Source organism: Pinus tabuliformis, chromosome 3_1 (assembly GCF_031772625.1).
Source record: "Pinus tabuliformis cultivar Carrire ecotype Pingquan chromosome 3_1, CPIR1, whole genome shotgun sequence".
In the NCBI taxonomy this organism is placed as follows: domain Eukaryota; kingdom Viridiplantae; phylum Streptophyta; class Pinopsida; order Pinales; family Pinaceae; genus Pinus; species Pinus tabuliformis.
Window position 1 is genome coordinate 618786043 of NC_142301.1, and position 21447 is coordinate 618807489.

At 34.6% G+C, this 21447-nt stretch overlaps 1 protein-coding gene across 1 annotated transcript; it reads left to right on the plus strand.

Annotated features, from left to right (window-relative positions):
* Positions 1-19559: 19559 nt before the first annotated feature.
* LOC149188547 (chitinase 1-like) lies at positions 19560-21219 on the plus strand. Its single transcript, XM_089413041.1, has 3 exons — positions 19560-20182; positions 20287-20443; positions 20527-21219. The coding sequence occupies exons 1-3, from the start codon at positions 19660-19662 to the stop codon at positions 20897-20899; spliced, it is 1053 nt and encodes a 350-aa protein (XP_089269167.1). The 5' UTR covers positions 19560-19659; the 3' UTR covers positions 20900-21219.
* Positions 21220-21447: the final 228 nt, after the last annotated feature.

Below are 21447 nucleotides of genomic sequence, written 5' to 3' on the forward strand. Positions count from 1 at the left end.
AGAGGAAGGTCCAACCTGGTTTCAGATTTCCCAGGATACGAGTAATGTGATTCAATTCACCAAGGGTTTCTTGAAGGAAAATGATGTCAACAGGCTCGGATACGAAAAGCCTTCAGAGGGCTATTTTTTTGTGCAAGCTAGCCATGCCCCTGCAGTTGAAGGATAGCCACTTCATGGAGGTAACATGTCATGGGTGTTCACTACTCTAAGAACCTAGTCCAAAGAAGTTTTCCTGCCAAAGGCCACCTCGGCCCCTACCCAAAGGATAACATGCGAGAGGAAGGATTTGCAGCCATGGGGTGGTTTGAGGGGTAACAAGGGAATGGATAGGCCCAGGCCAGAGTGATGTGAGGGGGATTCAGATGAGAGGGAGCGAGGGTGCAAATTGTATGAGTGGGGAGGGGCAGATGATGTAGGGGGCGGACTAGAGTGTGCCTCCAAAGGGAAAGACAGGGAACTAGTAGAAAATACAGACTGATGGGAGATCAGGGGGCAGGGGATGGGGGGGAGGATGGTGGTTTGATCTAATACTGATGCATTATGCAAATGGAGTGAAGAGCATGCAAAAGTAGAAGAAAAAATAGGGAGTGGTAGAACAGGAATACCTGAGGTACGTGTAGCTTCAACTGTTGCCCTAGCTCGAGTCAACGACGGTGATGGTGGTTGAGAGGAGTTGTGAGGAGGTTTTTGAGCCTACTGAACTGTGGTCACCTTCCCAGGCGAAGAAATGTTGCTAGCGTAGTCTTCTTAGGGATGACTGAGGTGGTCTTGCTCATCCCGCTCTCTTTTTCCAATGGCGTTTCAGGGGTTTTTCGCACCAGGGGGCATTTTTTATAGAGATGCTTGACTTTGTGACAACGACAGCATCTAAATGGCACACCCTTGTAATATAGGATTTGAATCCTTGTAAAATTTCGCCATTTTAGAGTAATCTTCTCCTCCAAGCCCTCCCGAGTATCTAGGTGCACTAGGATGCGGGATAGCATGCGATTTTTAGACTGAATGATAGATTTATCGTAGTCCAGAAATGTGCCCAGAGTGTTTCCAATTCGTACGAATACCTCTTCTGAGCAGTATTGAAGGGACAAACCAGGTAAATGCACCCAATGGGGTCCACCTCCAACCTATTCTCTTTCTGGATCAAAGAGAGGGCTCCATCGTTTTAGCAGGACCGGTGCTATTTCAATGTGTCAATACCGGGCGAGCGCCATGTTTGTATGTTCTTCCAGAGCGAAGTGGAGCGTGAACCATCGTTGTGGTAGGATTTGTACCTCGGGTAGCGGTATGAAGATTTCCCCCAAATTTCTCTCACCCATAACCCCAGATGTTCTACCGAATAGGTTCTTCAACAAACCCTACCCACTAGAACTTTTCCTGTCGTACCTCCTACTTCTCCCATGGTGAGTCCTTCCCCAAATTTGATGGTGAAGTCCTTCCCTGAGGCTTTTACACACTTAGCTTTCCTTTTCCCTGTTTTCGGGGATGTTGGGTGGTCATGCAATTGATCTGAAGGACTCAGGTTTTCTTGTTGAGTATGTTGAGCCACGGTCCTTACCCTAATTATAGGAGTTTCAAAACATCCTGATGGAGGGGCCGTAGTGTGTGTCCCCACGAAGTTGTTGGGAGTGCCGTGACCGAAGGCCTAAGTTATTGGTACCGCAGGATTTTCAAGGCCTGGGGAGGAGGAAGGGTTGGCAGGGAAGAGGTGATCCACAGGGGGCGAGGGATCAAAGGATGGGGACGAGCAGACGGCCAAGAGATTTAGGGTTCCGGGAGAGAGCTAGGGGTATTCAAGGGTTGGGGAGTCAATGGAGAGGGTAGCGATGTGGAGGGTGGAAGGAGATAGCCCATGGAGGGAGACAACCAATGTCAGGTTCGAGCACAACGAAGCTGCGGAGGAAACGAATGCCGGCTTAGGGTTAGGGCAACAGAAAATGGGTTGATCCAAGAATGGTTCCAGTGAATAGCTAATCGGTTCCAAGTCCATATCCTCCTTGTTGAGCCTAGGAACGGAGACCATAACCATCAATTTGCGGAAGCAGGTGCAGGCGGGGGCAGCTGGTATCGGAAGGAGCCAGGGGGATTATGGAGCCTCCAGTTAACCGTAATCAAATTCACAGCTAGGGTAAGAAGCCCGGAGGAGCGCCATCACCATCTCTTCTCTCTTGTTTTGTAATAGCTAGTCTAGTTCAGTTTATGATTTAATTTATTAAATATGCCTTGTTAATAAATAAAATTTATTTATTAAAAATTAATCATTATATTTCAACTGTTAGAATTAATTGTCTTTACACCACTCTCTTTATTTAATCTGATGCCAATATCTCATTCTCCATGGGTTCGAAGCATGTTGACAAATTATTCAAGATATGGATCACAAAAGCCTAAATTTAGATATTATTATTTTTATTAATTTTTGTTGGATAGTTACTGGTGGTTTTTGAGTTCCAAGATTATGAGAACTCATGGTATTGACTCATGGTTTTCATGTTGAATATAGTCTATTAAAGGCCCTAGATTTATCTTAAGTTCAAATTGGGATCAAATCTATCGAGATGCAAATAATTACGTCTAGAGGCTCTCTCCAACACATTACGGTACAAATGTTGTGATGTAATGTAATGGTTTTTGAGCTCTAGATTTATGTGAACCCATGGTATTGACCCATGTTATTTATGCTAAATATAACCTATTTAAAATAGTAAAATATAGCAATATAAATATAACCTATTTAAAATAGTAAAATATAGCAATATAAATATAACTTATTTAAAATAGTAAAATATAGAAATATAGATCCATCTTAATTTTAGATCTACCAAAAGTTAAAAGTGAAAAAAAATAAAAAAAAATCGCTATTTACTCTTGATAAATCTAAAATTAAAATAAACATAAACTAATTTTAATTATTTGAAATAAATATTATATTATTATTATTATTATTATAAAATAAAAAATACATAAATATATAAAAATAAATTAATTTTAAAATATTTATAATAACGTCAATTTATTAATTTAACCAAATTTAAGAAATCATTAGTCCTTTAAATTATAGAGATATAAGAAAGTGTCTCTCTAATATAATAACCTTTCAAAAAAATTTAAAATATCTGGAAATTCAAACTCGATTCCATAAATCAATTTTAATTAGATTAAGTTAATGCATTTTAATATGCAATAACGACTGGAACAAATTGTCCATGGATATGGTTTCATTGCCTTTAAATTTTAAATATAAAATTAATTGTATGTACAAGAGATATAAGAAAGTGTCTGTGCAATATAAAAATTAATTAAAATAAACATTAAAATATCTGAAAATTCAACCTCGATCTCATAAATCAATTTTGATTAGATTTAATTAATCATTATAATATGCAATAAAGTGAAGAATACATTTTCTGTGTATATGCTTTCATCAATTAAGGAGTTGTTTTTAATGAGGTTTTTTGAAATTTTTAAAATTTGAGGTGAAATTTTTATTTGTGTTATGTAAATTGGTTTTTTATTTGTATATATAAATTTAACACTCTCAAAAACCCTAACGCACTTAAATTGTGCAGAGATTACTCATCAAACTTGTGATTTCAAAAAATTCTTATTCGATTTTAAAACTCATCTGAAAAACTCAAAAAAAAAAAAATCACATTAAAAACAACTCTGAAATAAAATAAAATCTACATGAGTTTTCGGAGTCTCATTGTGTGTTCTTTGTGTCACTCCACAAATCCAAATTTTTGTGCATTACGATGATTGATTATGGAAATTTGCACAGAAAATTTGAATATAATTGGTATATAAAACTCTAAGTACGTGGTTTATAAAAAAAATAACCCTTCACGCATATCGTCAAAAAATAAATAATAAAATTTCTTGTGGCTTATAAAAGAATAACCCTTCACACATATCGTCGTAAAATAAATAATAAAATTTCTTGTCCGTTATAATGATTGACTGTAAAAAATTGCACGCGAAAAGATGAATATAATTCGTATATAAGACTCTAAACATGTGCTTTATAAAAAATAAGCCTCGCCCATTTCGTAATAAAATAAATAATAAAATTCTGGTGGTGCAAAATTTGTATTCATATACAGTAACATGCTTGAATGTTCGGGTAGGGCTAGCAAACGGTCGGTTTACAAGTTGCAAGTTCTAACTGACCCTACAAGCGGAGCTTTCCATCCCTTTCGATCGTAATTGCTTTATTTCATCTAAACTATGGAATCACAATTCAATTCGATGATTCCCCCACTTCGTCAGGCTTGATTCCAACTTTCTCGCAAAACTTTCTACATATCAGTGGTCTTTCTAGTGTTGTTAATATGTTTAATTTTAAAAGGAGCTATTTTAATTTTAATTTTTTTTATCTGTCCGGAGGCAGGAGGTATGTATTAGTTTACGTTTACCCATTTGACCACGTGTTATTTTGGGGTTGACTTTAAGCTTATGAACATTTTTAGAAGTTCAAACCTACTGAATTTTTATAATTTTAATTTAATATTTATATCAATTTTCTATAGCGTTCTTGGTTGATTTAATCTTTTAATAAAGGTGGCTGTATTCATTGAATATGCTCAATATTATTATACAAGTTTACAATATTTTTTTTTTTTATTTTGTCATTTTTTAACATTTCACTTTTGTTGGGTATGTGTTATATTCTTTGCACATGGTGCACTATGAAAAGGGGCCATAAGTGGGGTTGAATAATGATGGTAGTCAAAAACACTGTGTGTGGGTCCAACAAGAAAAAAAACATTGATATAGTTTTATTGAGAGGTTTTTATTAAGCAAATTTTTTCGATATGGTTTTCATATTTTGGCAGTCTCATGACATAGTTTTGTGGTCCATGGCAATGTAATTCCAATTAAGGAATTATGGTCGTATTTTAATATAAAGTTAATGGATTGGGGGTTTATATTGCATTGTAACATTATAAATAAATATAATAAAAGGAAAAATAGAAGGTGCAACCTCTAAATTTTCTTTCTATTTGGGTTTTCAATGTAAAAGATTTGTGTTAAGTATGTCCGTCATGGAATTTTTTTTTTATTAAAAGCTTTTTTGCAGCAATTATTTGTCTAGGATTAAAACATCATTTGGTTTCAGAGTAGTTTGGGCACTTCGATTGTGCAGGGGTTACCCGTTAAACTTGTGATTTCAATAATTTCCTGTCGGATTTTAGAGAAACTAGATCGGAAAAGCCCATCGGAAAAACTTCCAAAAAGTCGCACTAAAGACAACTTGGACCGAGAAATACCCATCCAAACCCCCCTCTTTCGATCTCCTCGCTAATAATCATTGAATATTCTACATCCATTCATGGAATTAAAGTTATTAAATCTGTCTCTTTAGTTGGTATCATTGTGACAATCGAAGAAGTTATTGATAAAATTTGAAGTGAATATTTATATTTCAATTTAAAGGCTATTTTTATTTATCTTTTTAGTATTTACAAATTAAAATAAATTATTTTTTTCATATAAAAATGAAAAATAATTATATATATATATATATAATTGCACATATTTTAAATAGTTAAATATTACATATAAATCAAAACTCTAGGTATATTTGAATGATCACACATAGATGGAATTGGTTTACTCATATATATTATTCCATATAAAAGTTATAGGGAAGAAATTTAATAAAGTTATTTAATTACACTCTAGATATATGAATCACATGTAGAAAATCCAATTGGACCATTTACTTATAATTGTTATAAAAATCATATGGATGGAATTCAATTGGACCATTTATTTATAATTGATATAAGAATAATATGATGGACACCATTTTTTAAATATATAAAAATTGTTTTATGATGAAACAATTTCTCTTTCTTATACGGTAATTGGCTAGATTGTTCAAAAATATTGCAATGAGTTTTAAAAGAAATAAAAATATAATATTATTTTATGAATATCATAAAAGTTCCAATAACATGTGCATTATGATGCATGGCACCATCTGCAAGAGAAGACATAAATAAATGTATTGCTTTTGTTAACAAAATGAATACTACTTTTTATGTAGGATTGTTTTTTTTATAATAAGGAATTGGTATTGAATAGATTTGATCCCTTGTGCATATTATCATTTTTAATATTAAATAGACATAAGGAAGACATGAAGGTAATATTCATAGATGCAAGCAATAATGGAAAGTACAACCAAGTGGAGTGAGAGGTTAGAATATTTGCATGTAAAGCCATAGAGGATTGGTAGGTATTATTTGTAAATCCAAACACCAAGAGGATGTATCTCCTTTGTGATCAACAAAATAATTCAGCACAACTAAATATGTTGATCTCCTAATACTAAGATATAATTTCAATAAATAGGTGATACATGGATGCATGAGCTCCATAAAAATAAAATCTAATGTATTAAAATGATAACATTTCTTTAAAAAATAATAAAAATTAGAAATATTGTTATTTATTTTTGCGCCAAGAGGTGCTCAATAACCCAGTATAGGGGTAAGGGGGTAGATCTCACGGAAACAAATAAACATGTAAACGTAAATGTGACATTTTTAATCTAATGTTGACCCTATTTAAAAATCAATATAATTATTATTATGTATAAAATTAATATAAATTTAAAATATAAAGAGGTTTACAAACACTAAAAAAAAACCATGATAAATAAATAGAACATTTTTCTATATTTACTCTAGAACTGTGGTAAATAAATAAAAATATAAATAAACTAGAGGTATAGTAAATAAATGAAACCTATTTTTATATTGGAGTTGTCTTTACTGCGACTTTTTGAACATTCCGGTGCGGGAATCCTACTGAAACATTTGAGGTGAAATCTTAAATTGTGGAATTTAAACTAGTTTTTCCACTGCATATATGAATTCAACACCTTCAAAAACCTAGGGAACTTCAGTTGTGCAGGGGTTACCCTTCAAACTAGTGATTTCAATAAATTCTAGCGGACATTTTTTAGGTGAAATCTTAATTTGTGGTATTTAAACTCGTTTTTTTTTACTATATATATGGATTTAACACCCTGAAAACCCTCTAGGGCACTTCGATTGTGCAAGGGTTAACCATTGTTGACCACTCCATGTCAACTACCCTATAGCAGTGCACATTTTAGCAAATCAATTCCTTCACATTTAAGAAATCAAATATTTAGGATTCATTAGTCATTAGTCTATTAGAGTTATAATCCCATTTTGCAATGTTTGTAATGTAGATGATTCTAGTAAAACCATATACGTATGTAACACCCTAGGTAAGTCTATTATTTTGGCGATTATTTTCATCCTATGAGGTTTTTCATCTCACTGATTCATCTGTGTTTTTAAACACGAATGGTTGGTAGAGTTTTTCCCTCTAGCCTCACCCCAAATCTAGGGTGGAATTTATGGTCAAGGCCGTAGGTGAGTCTTAGTTTTCTAGTCGAGTCTTTAGTAAAAGTGATTTGGGAATAATTTATTCTAGTTGGCTAAATTATTTTGTTACAAGTCACTTAGTTTACTAGATCATATTGGTCACAGAATTGGTTAAATTATTAAGGGTCTATGTCTAAAGGTGTTTTCCCCTTGTTAGTTATAATATCTTGATGTAAAAATATTTTGGTGCATCGTCCCTCATATTTAGACACCATGGTCTAAATATTTAAGGGTGGAATAAATTATTAATACCCTTTAGTATCAATTAATTAATTTTTTTGGCCAAAGTAAATTAAAATTCTAAGCCATAAAATTATTTGATTTTTATTTTTGGTTTTCCGACAAAAAAATGGTTAAATAATTAGCTAAAATTTGATCAGAAAATAAAAATGAGAAAAAAATAAATTCTCTCCAAGTGAAAAATATTAAAAAAGTCAATGTGCAGTTTTCAAGAAGGGAATCTCGACAAATCAAACAAGAAAAATTTCAAGAAAATATTTTTGGCATAGAAAAAAGGAATTAATTCCCAGAAAATATGATTTTTTAATGAAAATCGAATTTATCGGCCAAGTTAGTTAAGAGAATGGGGGATTTTTTAGGAGAAAATGTCAGAAAAAAATATTTTTGGGACCAAGAAAAATGCAACATCAAGGAATTCAGTTTTTTTCTCGAGCAATCAATGGTGGAGATCATTTTGACATGGATCAAGCATTTAATGGTGCACCTTCATGGAACTAGCCATTATTCACTTGGAAGCCTCTAGAGCTCTCAATTTTTTCTATATAAGGAAGCATATGCTCCTCATTGTATCATCTCTGGATGTTGTGCTCTGGCTTTTTGGTCTTGAAGCTCTCTCTATTTTGAAATAATAATACACAAGTCTTTGGGGTGAAATATTGTGGCTCTTCTCTTATGGATATGGTAATGAATTCTTGAGCTTAATTTTCTATTGGTGATTTTATTTGTTACTTCATTTGCTTACATAGAATTAACTAGTGTATAGCTATCTTACACTGGTAATTAGATTTGGAAAATATTTTAGGATTGGAAGTGGCTAGTGTGCTTTTGTTTAAGTTGCTAGAATTTTCTTCCATTATATTTTTCATGTCTCATCTGAAGCTAACAAAATATTTTTGAGGTGTGTAGAAAATATTCAATTGAAACAGATCTCAAGTGTAAGGGGATGCTTTTGCTTAAGTTAACCAACTCTTGAGTGATTAAGTAGGAGAGTTCATTCTATTTTACCTGAAGGATTTATCTATCAAATTTATTGCAGGGTTTCTGGGCTTAGGCTTTGAGAAAATCATTCATTTATTTACTTATTTGAATCAAAGAGCTATTAATGAAAAATATCTGGTTTTTTCTTTAGAGCTTGTATTTATATATATATGTAAATAAACTTTTCTTTTGTAAATGAATTTAAATTTTAAATTTCTATTCTTTATTAAATAATTATTTTTATTTTTTAGGCTTTTTCTTATATAAAAAAACAAAAACAAAAAAAAAACAAAAAAGGAAAAAAGGAAAAAGGGAAAATTATTAAATTTCATTTTTATTGAGCATTAATTGAAAAGCATATTATTTAAAAAGTTAGCACTATGGAAAACTTTGTATGTATTTATTTATAACCTCAGCCATCCATAGTCTTTTTGTGTGTTTTTTTTGTGTCTCTTGCAGGTCCGAGAAGGAGAGAAGGGTTCAAAAATATTTTTATTTTTTTTGCAGGTCTGCGTAAGGGTCTCTGAGCTTTTCTCCTAGGGCTGCAAATCCTGGGAGGCCCAAGTCTGAGCCTCAACATCATTATTTTCACGGCCACAGTCCTGAGAGGCCTTCTTCCTTTACCATCTATCTAATCCTTGCATTATTGTCACTGAATAATTCTTGGGAAGGGTTTTATTTATTGTTTTCTGGAGAAGGTGTATTTCATCATATTCTTTGAAGGCTTTTAAAGAAAACGAGTAGGAAGGGCTCAGTCCTCACCCCAGTCTAAATGACTAGGGTTTGAGGCCTTACGCTATACATTTTTTGTGGGTTGTTAGACTTCAAAACTTATCTTACTTGGACGTTGTAGAATTTGAAGCTTGGTCTAAGCATTTATTTGAAAATTTTCTATGGATTTTAAAATTAATTTGTGAAGTTGTTGGCTTTTAAGGATCTCAAGCAAATTCTGCCTTCTAAAGCCAGGCTGCAAAGGGGTTTCTTCAAAACTTCCGATATCAACCGTTGATAATTTCCCGGGGCTATAGGGACATTAAATCAATTTTTTTTTGGGCAATGTCTGCAGTAAATTTGTGGAGTTCGAATCTTGAAACACCGTAAGAAATTACCGAGAATTTCCTTAGTAATATTTAATTCAATTTTTTTGTGTCGTTAAATTGGGCTAGGTTGCATGCATTAAGGGCTTGAATTTCATTTGTTGCCTAACTTGACAAGGAATCACAAAATTTTTAAAAGGGTTTCTCCACTAAAATTTTGTTGACTTAACTGTGTTCTTTTTCAAGGTTTAGGACTTCTCCAAACTAACCTCTTTCTACTAGATGTGATCTTAAAATTTCCTCCAATACCCGGTGCTCACAGAAATTCGATTGGTAGGACTATAAACGGTGACTTGTTCATTAAGAGACATATCTCTAGTATCAAGGAAACTTTGCAGTAGAGAAGTTGATTTTTTCAGGACTGTGTTTTTCTTTCATTTTGGTTAATTTTTCTTTTGTTGGATATAGCTACAGGAATTTAGAGCACATTCACTGTTTGAATATTCAATGATTTATTTTGCAGAAAATTCATATAAATATTAACAAAGTTTGTTTTTGGCATATAATTGGCTGATTTAGCTCCTATTTTTGTTGTTGTTGTTGTTGGTTTTTTTTTTTATATCTGGAAAAGCTTTGGATCTTGCTATGAGCATAGAACTTCCATATCACCTGGTGCAAACCATTTTAAGGTTTCAAGTCTTTGCAGTTTAGGAGTCTTTTCATGTACCTGGAGCTTAAAGTTAAAGTGGCAAATTTTAAAGCCCTCCTTCATCAAATCTCAAAAAGTCCAAAGGGAGTTGTCTTCTTCCTAGTGTGAGGAGCTTCAAGGCCTGTGTATTTAGGCAATGGTATAATTTTTACAAAGGGTCATAAACCTTCAATCTAAACATATTTTCTCTCACTTGAAATTTTAGTCTCATATCTGATCCAATGTCATAGCTAGTTATTTTTCACTATAAATTTTGTTGGGGTAAGCTTTGTCTTTTTACAAAATATGGATCTAGGAATTTTTTCAAGCATAAATTTATATTGTTGACATTGTGAGTTTTACAGGCTAAGCCATTATTGATTTTTTATTATTATTATTATAGCCGCTGAGCTTTGAAGCATTTTTTGGACAGCTGAAGTAACTCAATTCCATTGTCTAACCCTTTCTGTAATTGCAGAGCTTCACAAATGATTTTAGGAGGTTTTTTTCATTTGAATTTGACATAAATTTCAGAGTGTTTTCTTCACAGGGCTGAGAGTGGTTCTAATAAAAGGGGGGGCTATTTCATTCTGGTTGTTGCTCAAAGTTCAATCTTTTACCTCATGCACGCCTTGGTCATAAGATTTCACACCTTTGAAACTTAATATATTTTCTCTTAAATATCTTAATATAACTTAGATTTCACACATTGGTGTAAACAAGAACTTGGCATACAGTTAGCAGTGAAGTATCAGTGGTGCAAGAATGCCTATCTGTTTTAGGGAGGTTGAACTCTTTGAAGTATTTTGAAACTTGAAATATTAATCACCACTTGAACTGGAATAATAAATCTGAAACTTGCCATTTGTTCACAGTTTCTTCAAAGGCTAACATTTGTTTGGCAAGGGATATACATTACAAGTGGCAACTGTCTTTGCAATAGAGACAATATTTGATTTGGGACTGGTTCATTGAAAATATCACATACTCTTATCTAAGTCAAGAACCTTTCCTTTGCAGTCACCTTGTTGCATATCCAAATGCTTAAGTATTTACAACTATCATATGTGGATTTTCCTGTCTTGATGAGGTTGTTGCTTTTGTAAAGAAATTATCTCCATTCTAAAACTCCTTGACGTGAAGAGCCATTTAATCTATCAAAGGGCTCTTTTTTCCGTGTAATTCCCATTAATAAAAGTTTATCTTTTTCTTGGGGAGCTTGGGATCTTCATCCCTTGACATCCTGTTTCTTCTTGTTTAAAAGGGAGATATTCTGTTTGGTTTTGTAACTCACTAAGTTGGCATCTCATCTGTTTAGCATGCTAGGTCTAACTTCAATACTTGCATCTAAGTGCTTGGAATATTTCTTGTCTCTATTTCAGATGCAATTGTAGATCAAAGTGATGATTTCCTCAATTTCCTGTTAGAAATATCATCTGCCATAATTTACTTTTGTTTACATCATATAATATTTCACTTGTTCCATTATCTAAGCTAAGTGAAGAACATCTTCAGCTAGTGCTTCTTAAAAGCATTCTGAGTTTTTCTTTAAGTCGGCATTTTCTTTGTTGTTTCATTAATCATGGTCATTAACAAGTAACCATGTGCTTTGAAGAATTTAACTCCTTTGTGATTACAAGTTTATTGACATTTCAATTTCCTTCAAGAAACATTGTTATCATTGTAGTCCATTGAAATCTTGCATCAACATTTGCATTATGAGTTAGACTTTGCATTCCACCTAGCTTAGTTTGCATTCACTTATCTGGATTTGCCTAATTTGGCATATTGTTATTTTTTTAGCACTCTATCTTTACTTGCAATTCTATATTACTGCTCTTGTATTGTCATTTAATTTCCTTGGTCATTGTCCATTGATATTTTTACATTTATTGGAGCATCTTTTTAGAAAAACACACTACAAGTTTCTTTTATTCTTGCAAGGTAGATTTTCTGCTCATCTTTTAATATTGTGCCATTTCCTATACTAATACTTGTATTGCAGTATTATTTATCTTCTGACTTGAAATATCTTGCGAGTGTTGAATCTCTTCTAAGCATTGTTATAAGGCACTAGTTTATCATTGTTAATCTAGTCATTGTCTTATTTATTTTATTTGGATTGTCTTGTTAAATATTTATATTTCTCTTTTAGTAATCAATCTTGCTAAATAAATTTAATCAAGTTGCTTAGATAAAGAATTTACTTGCCCTCAGTCTCCTAGACTTGTTGTTGCAACAAGTTTTCCCTTTATAACTATACTTAGGGACTACCCCCCTTAGCTTATCTAGGAGAGAGCTTAAGCCTAGTGAGTAGGGAATATGTGAAAGCCCCTACTCTGAGGGTTGTGCCTTAAACATTATTCCTTCGGGGTTAGAAACTGTTCGCGCACTTAGGTGTACATATTAGGAAACAACATTTTTTTGGCGTCGTTGTCGGGGATAAGTTTAATTTGACTCAGTTTATTCACTAAATTTAGATTCTTAGCATATTGGGTTTTTAGAGTTAGGTTCTTGTTCAAGTGACAATTCCACTTGTTACATTTTCTTCAAGGATCTCTACTAGAAGGAATCCAATTATTTTGTATAATCCCACTCCAAAACCTAAAAGGGCTCTTAGAGTTTGATTACACAACCTTCTTTCTCGTAGATTCCTTGATAATATTGGACAGAAAGCTATCCCTGATATCCATTTTATTTTCCTTGATACGGTTGAATAGGATGTCATGGACTTGTTTTCCCCTTGTAACTTTGCTAACATTCAAGGTTATTCGCATGATTTTCTAGATAATGGTCTTGAAAAGTTGCCATGTTTTCAAGGAAATAATGTGGTTAGTGTTAAAGATCATCTCAAAGATTTTATGTCTTGGTTGGGAAAATATTCTAGAGGTCCTGACTATAATCATGAAGATGTGAAGATGAGCCTTTTTGTCCTTTCTTTGGAAGAAGATGCTTTGGATTGGTTTACGGAAAAGCATGATAATTCATTTGATTCATTGCAATCGATTATTACTACCTTTAAGGATAATTATGGAGATAAAAAAGAAGAAAGGCACTTACTTAGAGCTATCAGCACCATTAAGAAGAATGAAAATGAGATTGTGGAAGAATTTAATAAAAGATTTAATGGTATTGTTAGAGATTTATCTCAAGATCATAAACCTACTGATAAGTCTCTTTTGGAATATTATCTCAATGCATTTAACAATGATACATCTTATGAGCTGAGACGTGCTAAACCTAATGATTATAGGGTTGCGGAGACTTTGGCTGAAGAAATGGAACAATGTAGGAAAGCGTTTGGGAAATCTAAGATTTCAGGTTTTGATAGGGGTCCAAGTAAATCTCTTGATTCTAAAGGAAAAGAAATTAAAGAGGTTGATTGTGATCCTATTAAATAATTGACCCAAATGATTAAGAACATGGAAATTAATCAAGAAAAAATGATGCCAAATCATGCTAAAGAAATCAGTGCCATGGAAGCGAGGTTGGTTCAAATGGAAAGATCGCAAGCACAAAACATCCAACCTAGGAATAATTGAAATAATAATGCTTGGCAAAAGAGGGGCCCATCAAATGAGCAGAGACCACCAAATCCACTTGAGTTTGCTCCTGTTGTCGAAGAAGCTCCTCCTTATTGTAGAGCTTGTGATGCCCTTAGTGATGAGGCTACTTGTCCTACTATAAAGAGAATTATGGATGGTGGAATGATTGGGGAAAGTAATCAAATTAATATTGTTGGTGATGAGCATCACTTATCCATGGAAGAATGGATGGAAATTGTCGAAAACAGTCATGATGTGAAAAAAAATCAATCTTATTATAGTATAAATACCTTTAATGATGAGAAGGACATGATGTTTGAGTTATTTGGTGAAAAGCCTTCTTCAGAACAAATCTTGGAGAATTCTTGAGATAAAGGATTAACTTATCAATAGAGAAATAAGGAGAAATGTGAAAATCAGATTACTCCCAGAGTTTCTAACCCTGGTTTGAATTCTAACTCTGGATTGAATATTGATTTGGGAGGTTGGATTAATAATGCTAAGACCTTGGTTTCTGTCATAGAGATAATAAATATTCCCTCCTAGAAGGCTAAGTTATTGAAGGCTATTGATTCTCCTCGTGGTGATGTTTTTCATGAAAAGGCTCCTGAAGTTGGTTATCAAGATGCTCCAGTGTATTTGAAAATTATGGAACCAGATAATAAATATCATCAACCATTCCATATTACTTTACTTATTAATGGTTTTCAATTGTAAAACTGCATGTTGGATTCTGGTGCATCAGTGTGTGTCATGACCAAAAGGGTCATGGAACAACTCAACTTAAGGATTTCTAGACCTTATCACAACATTTGCGCCATGGATTCTAAGACAGATGAAGTGCATGGTTTAATTAAGGATTTATAAGTGCATTTGTCTATTTATCCTGATATAATGATTTCCATGGACATCATTGTGATTGATGTGCGTCACACTTGGGGTATGTTTCTATCGAGAAAGTGGGCTTCTCATATGGGAGGGAGTATTCAAATGAATTGGAATTATGCTACTATTCCTTCTCTAGGAGGAAATGGTTTTATAAGGCTTGATAGGGATCTTGAAAGAATATTTCACGTGGAAGACCCTAAGAGGCCTCATAATGATATTATAAAGAACAACATAGCCTTGGGAATTATGCTATTTTGTCTAACTCCGTAGTTCCCATGGATGAAAATATTGTTGATTTAAAGAATCAAGTATGGTATATGTATTTTGATGGTGTAGCTTCTAGACATGGCAAAGGTGTTGGCATTGTGTTAAAATCTCCCCTTGCTCATACTTTCAAATTTGCCTATAGGTTGGAATTTGAAGCTACCAAAAATGTAGCTGAGTGTGAAGCTCTATTGTTGGGTCTCCAATTGGTAAAGGATTTAAACATTAAATTTCTTGGTATCAAGGGAGATTTAGATTTGGAAAAACACAAAAAGAGGAACAAAAAAAAAGAGGAAAAAAACTTCCAAACTTTGTGAAACATCCCTAAAAAATTCATATTTACATGGTAATGCCTAATCTCAATTAAAAAGGATATGTACATTATTTACAATTTCTCAAGCAATTTCAATTTTTTGAAGAAAAATTTGTTGGGTCCTCAGTCCCTGCAGCTAAAATTTGCATGGAGGGGTCCTCGCGTACCTGCTCGTAGAAAGACTCCTTGGTAAGCAGTTGATGATACAGGTGCACTCGATGCTTGATTACCTTAAAAGAGTGGTCGGATCCGTCAATGGTAGTCAAGGTAAGAGTACCATTATTATGCAATTCTTGAATCTTGTAAGGGCCAAGCCATCTTGTTTGCAAATTTCCCTAGAAGTCTTGGAATCTGGAATCGTACAGAAGTGCCCAATCCCCTTTTTGAAATGTTTTCTTCTTGATAAGGTTGTCATGCAATTTTGCCCTTTGTTGCTGAATTATTGCATTTCGTTGCAAAGAGAGCAGTTGATCCTCATCTAGTTCATTGATATGCTGAAGTCACTTGGTTTGGGATTCTGTTAAATCCAACCCCACTTCTTGGGTTGTTCTTAGAGACTTTATTTCGAATTCGATTAGAAAAATTGGTTCTTTACCCAGCACAAGCTAGTATCGAGAGTATCCAGTAGTATCCCTCCAAGTCGTACGATATGCCCACAAGGCCTCTGGCAGTCTAGCAGCCCAATCTCGTCGTTGTGTTGAGACTGTCTTGGTTAGAATTGCTTCTATAACCTTATTGGTGCTTTCGACCTTCCCGTTCGCCTGCGAGTGATACGGGGAAGTGATTCTGTGTGTAATATGATGGTTTCTGAGAGTGGCAGTAATCTTGTGCACTGTGAGTTTCTTTCCCCTATCTGTGATCACTTCTCGCGGTAATCCATACCACACAAATACCCCAAAAAGGAAGTTAATCACTGCTTCCTCTGTGGCTCTTGCTAAATCTACTGTTTCCACCCATTTTGTAACATAATCTATGGCTACCAGTATGTAGGCCTTTTGATTGGATGGCAGATGGAATGGAACCACGAAGTCCAATTCCCAACACTCAAAGGGCTCTATAACTAATTGGGGCTGCAGAGGCATTTCATCAGATTGGCCAGGCTAGCCCATCCTTTGGCAACTATCGTAGGCCTAGGCATATTTCTTAACATCTTTAAAAATAGTGGGCCAATAATAACACATTTGTAATACCTTATGTCCTATCCTTCGATCTGCGAAATGTCCCCCGCATGGCTCGTCATGGAAAGCCTTCAGAATGTCATGGATCTCATCCTCGCGGATACATCTGCGTATACACATGTCGGCCCCTATATGAAAAATATATCTGCCTATCCAAGAGAACTGGGTGCTGCGCTGAACGATCAGTTTTCTTTCCCTTGTCATCAAATGTTTAGGTAGCTTCCTTACTGCGAGAGAATTTGCCACATCTGTGTACCATTGCATCTTGACTGCCATGGCAAACAGGTGTTCATCCGAAAATTGGTTATCTACTGCTAGTGGATCATTCACCTTTGGGATTCAAGATAGAAAATCAGCAACTGGGTTTTCCTTCCTCGGACGATCTTTAATAGTAATGCAGAAATCATGCAAAACAAATAGGCACCGTGTTACTCGACCATTTTTGATAGCTTTATTAGCTAAATACCAAATGGAAAAGTGATCAGTGTACAAAAAGACTTGGTAGCCGGTTATATAGTGTCTAAATTTGTTTATTGCATAAATAACAACTAACAATTATATAGTGTCTAAATTAGTTTATTACATAAATATCAACTAGAGATATTTTACCAAATGTAGTGCATGAATTTTTTTTTATCTAATGCTTTAGGACTTTGTCTATGATGCATATGTTACAAATGATGGTAGATTTACTTAAATTCCTATAAGATGATGATAGATGACAACTTATCCTTTAGTGGGTTGGGAAACAAACTTAGCTTATTGTATCTAGGAAGTCATGTCTTGTCTTGTTTCTTTAGGGAGGGCATTTCAGAGCTGGAATAAAGGGCGTGGATATTCTCTAACATAATATTTTATCTCGAATTTAGCCCATCATTCTACACAACAGTCAAATTGACGTTGCAGGAAGGGAATTGACTTAACTTAACCAGTGGTTTAGTGAGTACTCTATCTAGTTAGCTAATGTGTTTCATATTCACCATTTTCAATTCTTAGGTGGTCGTTATCCCTAGACCTTTACCTTCAACCCAATAGTTTAAGCACCAATTTCAATAACATTAGCATCAATTATAGTTTTGGACATGGTAGAAGAATATGTTCCAATTCTTTTTTACTTGGTCTCACACAAAAATTAAGCCACAACAAAGCCAACGAAAGATCCTATCATGTTCTAACTGTCATTACCGTGTTGTTATGAAGAGAACACGTTGGAACCAAGATTCCATGCCACTAATTAGATTAGTAAAAAATTCCCTAGATATATCGGGAGCTAAGCCCATCATGTCAAAAACCTACATGAAAGTTTATTTGTACCCTACTTTAGGCCTATAGCATAGAAGGTGGAAAAAGTAGCTTACCTTAAAGCCTCATAATAGAGCAAGCCATTTCATTTGGATTCTCTTCTTATTCGATATCCTTATGCCTCTATACCAGTATAAGTTGTAGTTCCAAATCCATATCCACTAGTTTGACAGGCACCATTAGCATTTGATCTAATAGTCACATTGGAAGCCATTCCAATCCACTTTAGTGCATCCCACAATCTAACGAATTTAAAGTTTTATGTTAAGTTTACTAGTGAACTAAGAATTTAGAATTTATGAACTAATTTACTTACATATTTTTCTTCTATGAAACAAGTTCACAGGTCAGGAAGTCAAGGTCAATTATTTTCTGGTACAATGGACTTTAGTCTTTTGTTTATCGCACTACTATTATGGATTATAACAAACAAATATTAAAACTCTCAATTAGACATTTGTTGGGTGAAAAAATATTATGTGAAGTAGTGATTAGTGAAGCAATGAATTAAAGCTAAGTGGTGAAGTTGTACAAAACATGAAATAGTACACTAAAGGCCAGTGTTGAAGTAATAGAAAACATATATTAGTCGTAATTTATCAAAAAAATAAAAATATAAAATTTTATGAAAATTTGAATTATCCCAAATATGCCAATATATATATGAATGGTACTCCTCAAACATTTAATATTTATGGAGTAATACTAATTTCAAACTAATATTAAATTAAATTAAAAAATAATTTAAAAGTTAATATTCTAAATTTCAATGAAAATGATACATTGGTAACAATAGTACATACTATACATTTTCAAACTTAATTTCCTATTAAAATTTGAAGAAATAATTGAATTTTTAGTGTTATTGTTTATTTATATCATAAGTCGTATATTATAGTATGATCGAAAAATATGTAATCCAAAATGAAATTAATATAGTTCAAAGCCTATAATATAGAGAGATTAATAACTGAGCCATAAGTGTATCCATCTATATCAATGGAAAATATAGACATATTAAAATACCACTAATAACCCAGCAATAAGTATTTACAAAAAGACCATATAAAAAACTACATGTCAATGTACTAATCTGTTTCATTATATACCTTATATAGTACAATCATGCCTTTTTCCCTGTTGAAAAAAAGGAATAAGTATATCAATCAATATAAATCGGAAACATAGATATATCAAGCATATCCTCTACCATTGAAATAAGTAATCATAGCCATAAGTATAAATACGTTTTCTAGACTTCGCTCTGACTGACCCTCCAATAATAATGAATTATCGTCTTTTTATTTGTTAGAATTTCAATTCATCGGGGATATAGATTTTGTGACATGTACCTCCGTAATTGGAGGGAATAGACACAAATAAGTCAGCTGCGTGAATAAGCCGCGGTCGCCCACGTTTAACACAGAGTGGAACATCTACGTCCACTTATTCAATGATCTCAAAGTCGGTGACGCACCAGTCAATGAATGAAAGGAAAAACGCGTTAAAATGTTGATAACTTTATTTTCCATGACCTCCCTCCGTCAATAACCTTTTAAGATTTGGTCTGGCAGATCGTTCCAAAAAGCAACTAAAAAGCATAATCCTCAACACATAAGTTCGTACCAACTTCAATATGCACTGCTGGAGGTTTCAATCGAGAAGAGTTTAGTCTTTCTTTCGATAAGATCAGTTGAATGGCAGTAATTGGCCCCCCTGCTTGTCGAGGGAAATTTTGCTGTAAAAGGAGGGGTCAGGGGCTTCAATTATTACAAGAGTTTGCAAACATTTGCAGGCTAAAGATGGCGGGGACTATAGGGAAACTGAGCTCGATTCTCCTTGCGACGACATTAGTAATCTTCAGTGCAATGGCGATGATCATGGGTTTGCCTTCTGTGTCCGCGGAGGATTGCGGACAGCAAGCACGTGGAGCGCTTTGCTCTGGAGGGCTGTGTTGCAGCGAATTGGGATTGTGTGGAAACACGCCGGCCCATTGTGGTCAGGGAGTTGCATCAATCATTACTGAAGATTTTTTCAATCAACTGTTGAGTGGAGGGTCGACTCCCACACGCACCCCACCACCGCCTACCCCCACCAAGGCCACTCCCAGCGGAAACCGAGTTGTATCCATGATTACCGAAGATCTTTTCAATCAACTGTTGAAATACAAAGATGACAGCAGTTGCAAAGCCAATGGATTCTACTCATACGCTGCCTTCATAGCGGCTGCCAATGCTTTCCCCGGCTTCGGCACCTCTGGTGATGTCACTACTAACAAAAGAGAGCTCGCTGCTTTCTTAGGCCAAACCTCCCACGAAACCACTGGTAATATTTACACTTCCCTAACCATTCATTAATTATCTGATCGGATTTTCACTTCACTGTAGTTAGCGACGAAATTATATAAAAAGAAAACTTGGTTTAAACAGGCGGGTGGCAGTCAGCCCCAGATGGCCCGTACGCTTGGGGTTACTGCTACAAAGAGGAGCAGGGAAATCCTCCCGCGGTGTACTGCCAGGCATCCTCCCAATGGCCCTGCGTATCTGGAAAGAGCTACTACGGGCGAGGACCTATTCAGTTACAATGGTCAGTCATTTATAATTATATCTTCTTATTAATTATTTTAATGGACCTTCATGTTCGTATTGATTTGCTTTGGGGCTTTTCAGGAACTACAACTATGGACCGGCCGGGAAGGCAATCGGATTCGATGGCATAAACAACCCCGACATTGTTGCTAGCGATGCCACAGTTTCTTTCAAGACGGCAATCTGGTTCTGGATGACCGCGCAATCTCCAAAGCCTTCCTGCCACGACGTCATGACCGGGAAATGGACTCCGTCCAGCAGCGACAGCGCCGCCGGCAGGGTACCCGGCTATGGAGCGGTGACGAACATCGTCAACGGTGGGCTAGAATGCGGGAAAGGAACCGACTCGAGGCAGCAGGATCGCATCGGCTTCTACAAGCGATATTGTGACATTCTTGGCGTCAGCTATGGAGCCAACCTGGACTGCAACAATCAAACGCCTTTCGGATCCTAATCTCAACTTCACATTGTCGAAAATCGGCCACAGGCGTATGAGTATGAAACTAAGGAATAAGGTCCATGGATATGGGCAGAAAGGGTTTTATGTAGGCCAGAGGCGACTAGATAAAAATATTTGCGAAGTCCAGTGAGACTGCAATTTTTCTCAGAAAATAATGGAAAATCCGCTTAAATTTTGATATAATTTTGCAAATTTAGGAAATTCTGATTACTGCCGGATATTTTGTGTAGTCCAGGAGTTTTTGATGGTGCACCCAATTCAGGTCTGGGTAGCTCGGTAGACAACCCCAATAAAATATGGAATAATAAGGTCCATTGATATAAGCACCCCTTCTCCCTATCTATATGTTTTTTAATAGAAAAAAACTGTTTCTTTTCTATTAAAAAAAACACATAATTTAATTTTTTTCAATAGTCTTTATTTTTCATTACTTCTTGATATGCTATACATAAATTTTATTTATATTTTTTTATTTTTTTTTATTAGTCAGTATATGTTATTAAACATTTTTTTCAAAAGTGAGAAAACTTATCATAATTTAA

Coding starts and splice junctions, on each gene's coding strand:
- LOC149188547 (XM_089413041.1), top strand. CDS start 19,660: ATGGCGGGGACTATAGGGAAACTGAGCTCGATTCTCCTTGCGACGACA. Junction 20,183..20,286: donor AACCTCCCACGAAACCACTG/GTAATATTTACA, acceptor TGGTTTAAACAG/GCGGGTGGCAGTCAGCCCCA. Junction 20,444..20,526: donor GGACCTATTCAGTTACAATG/GTCAGTCATTTA, acceptor GGGGCTTTTCAG/GAACTACAACTATGGACCGG.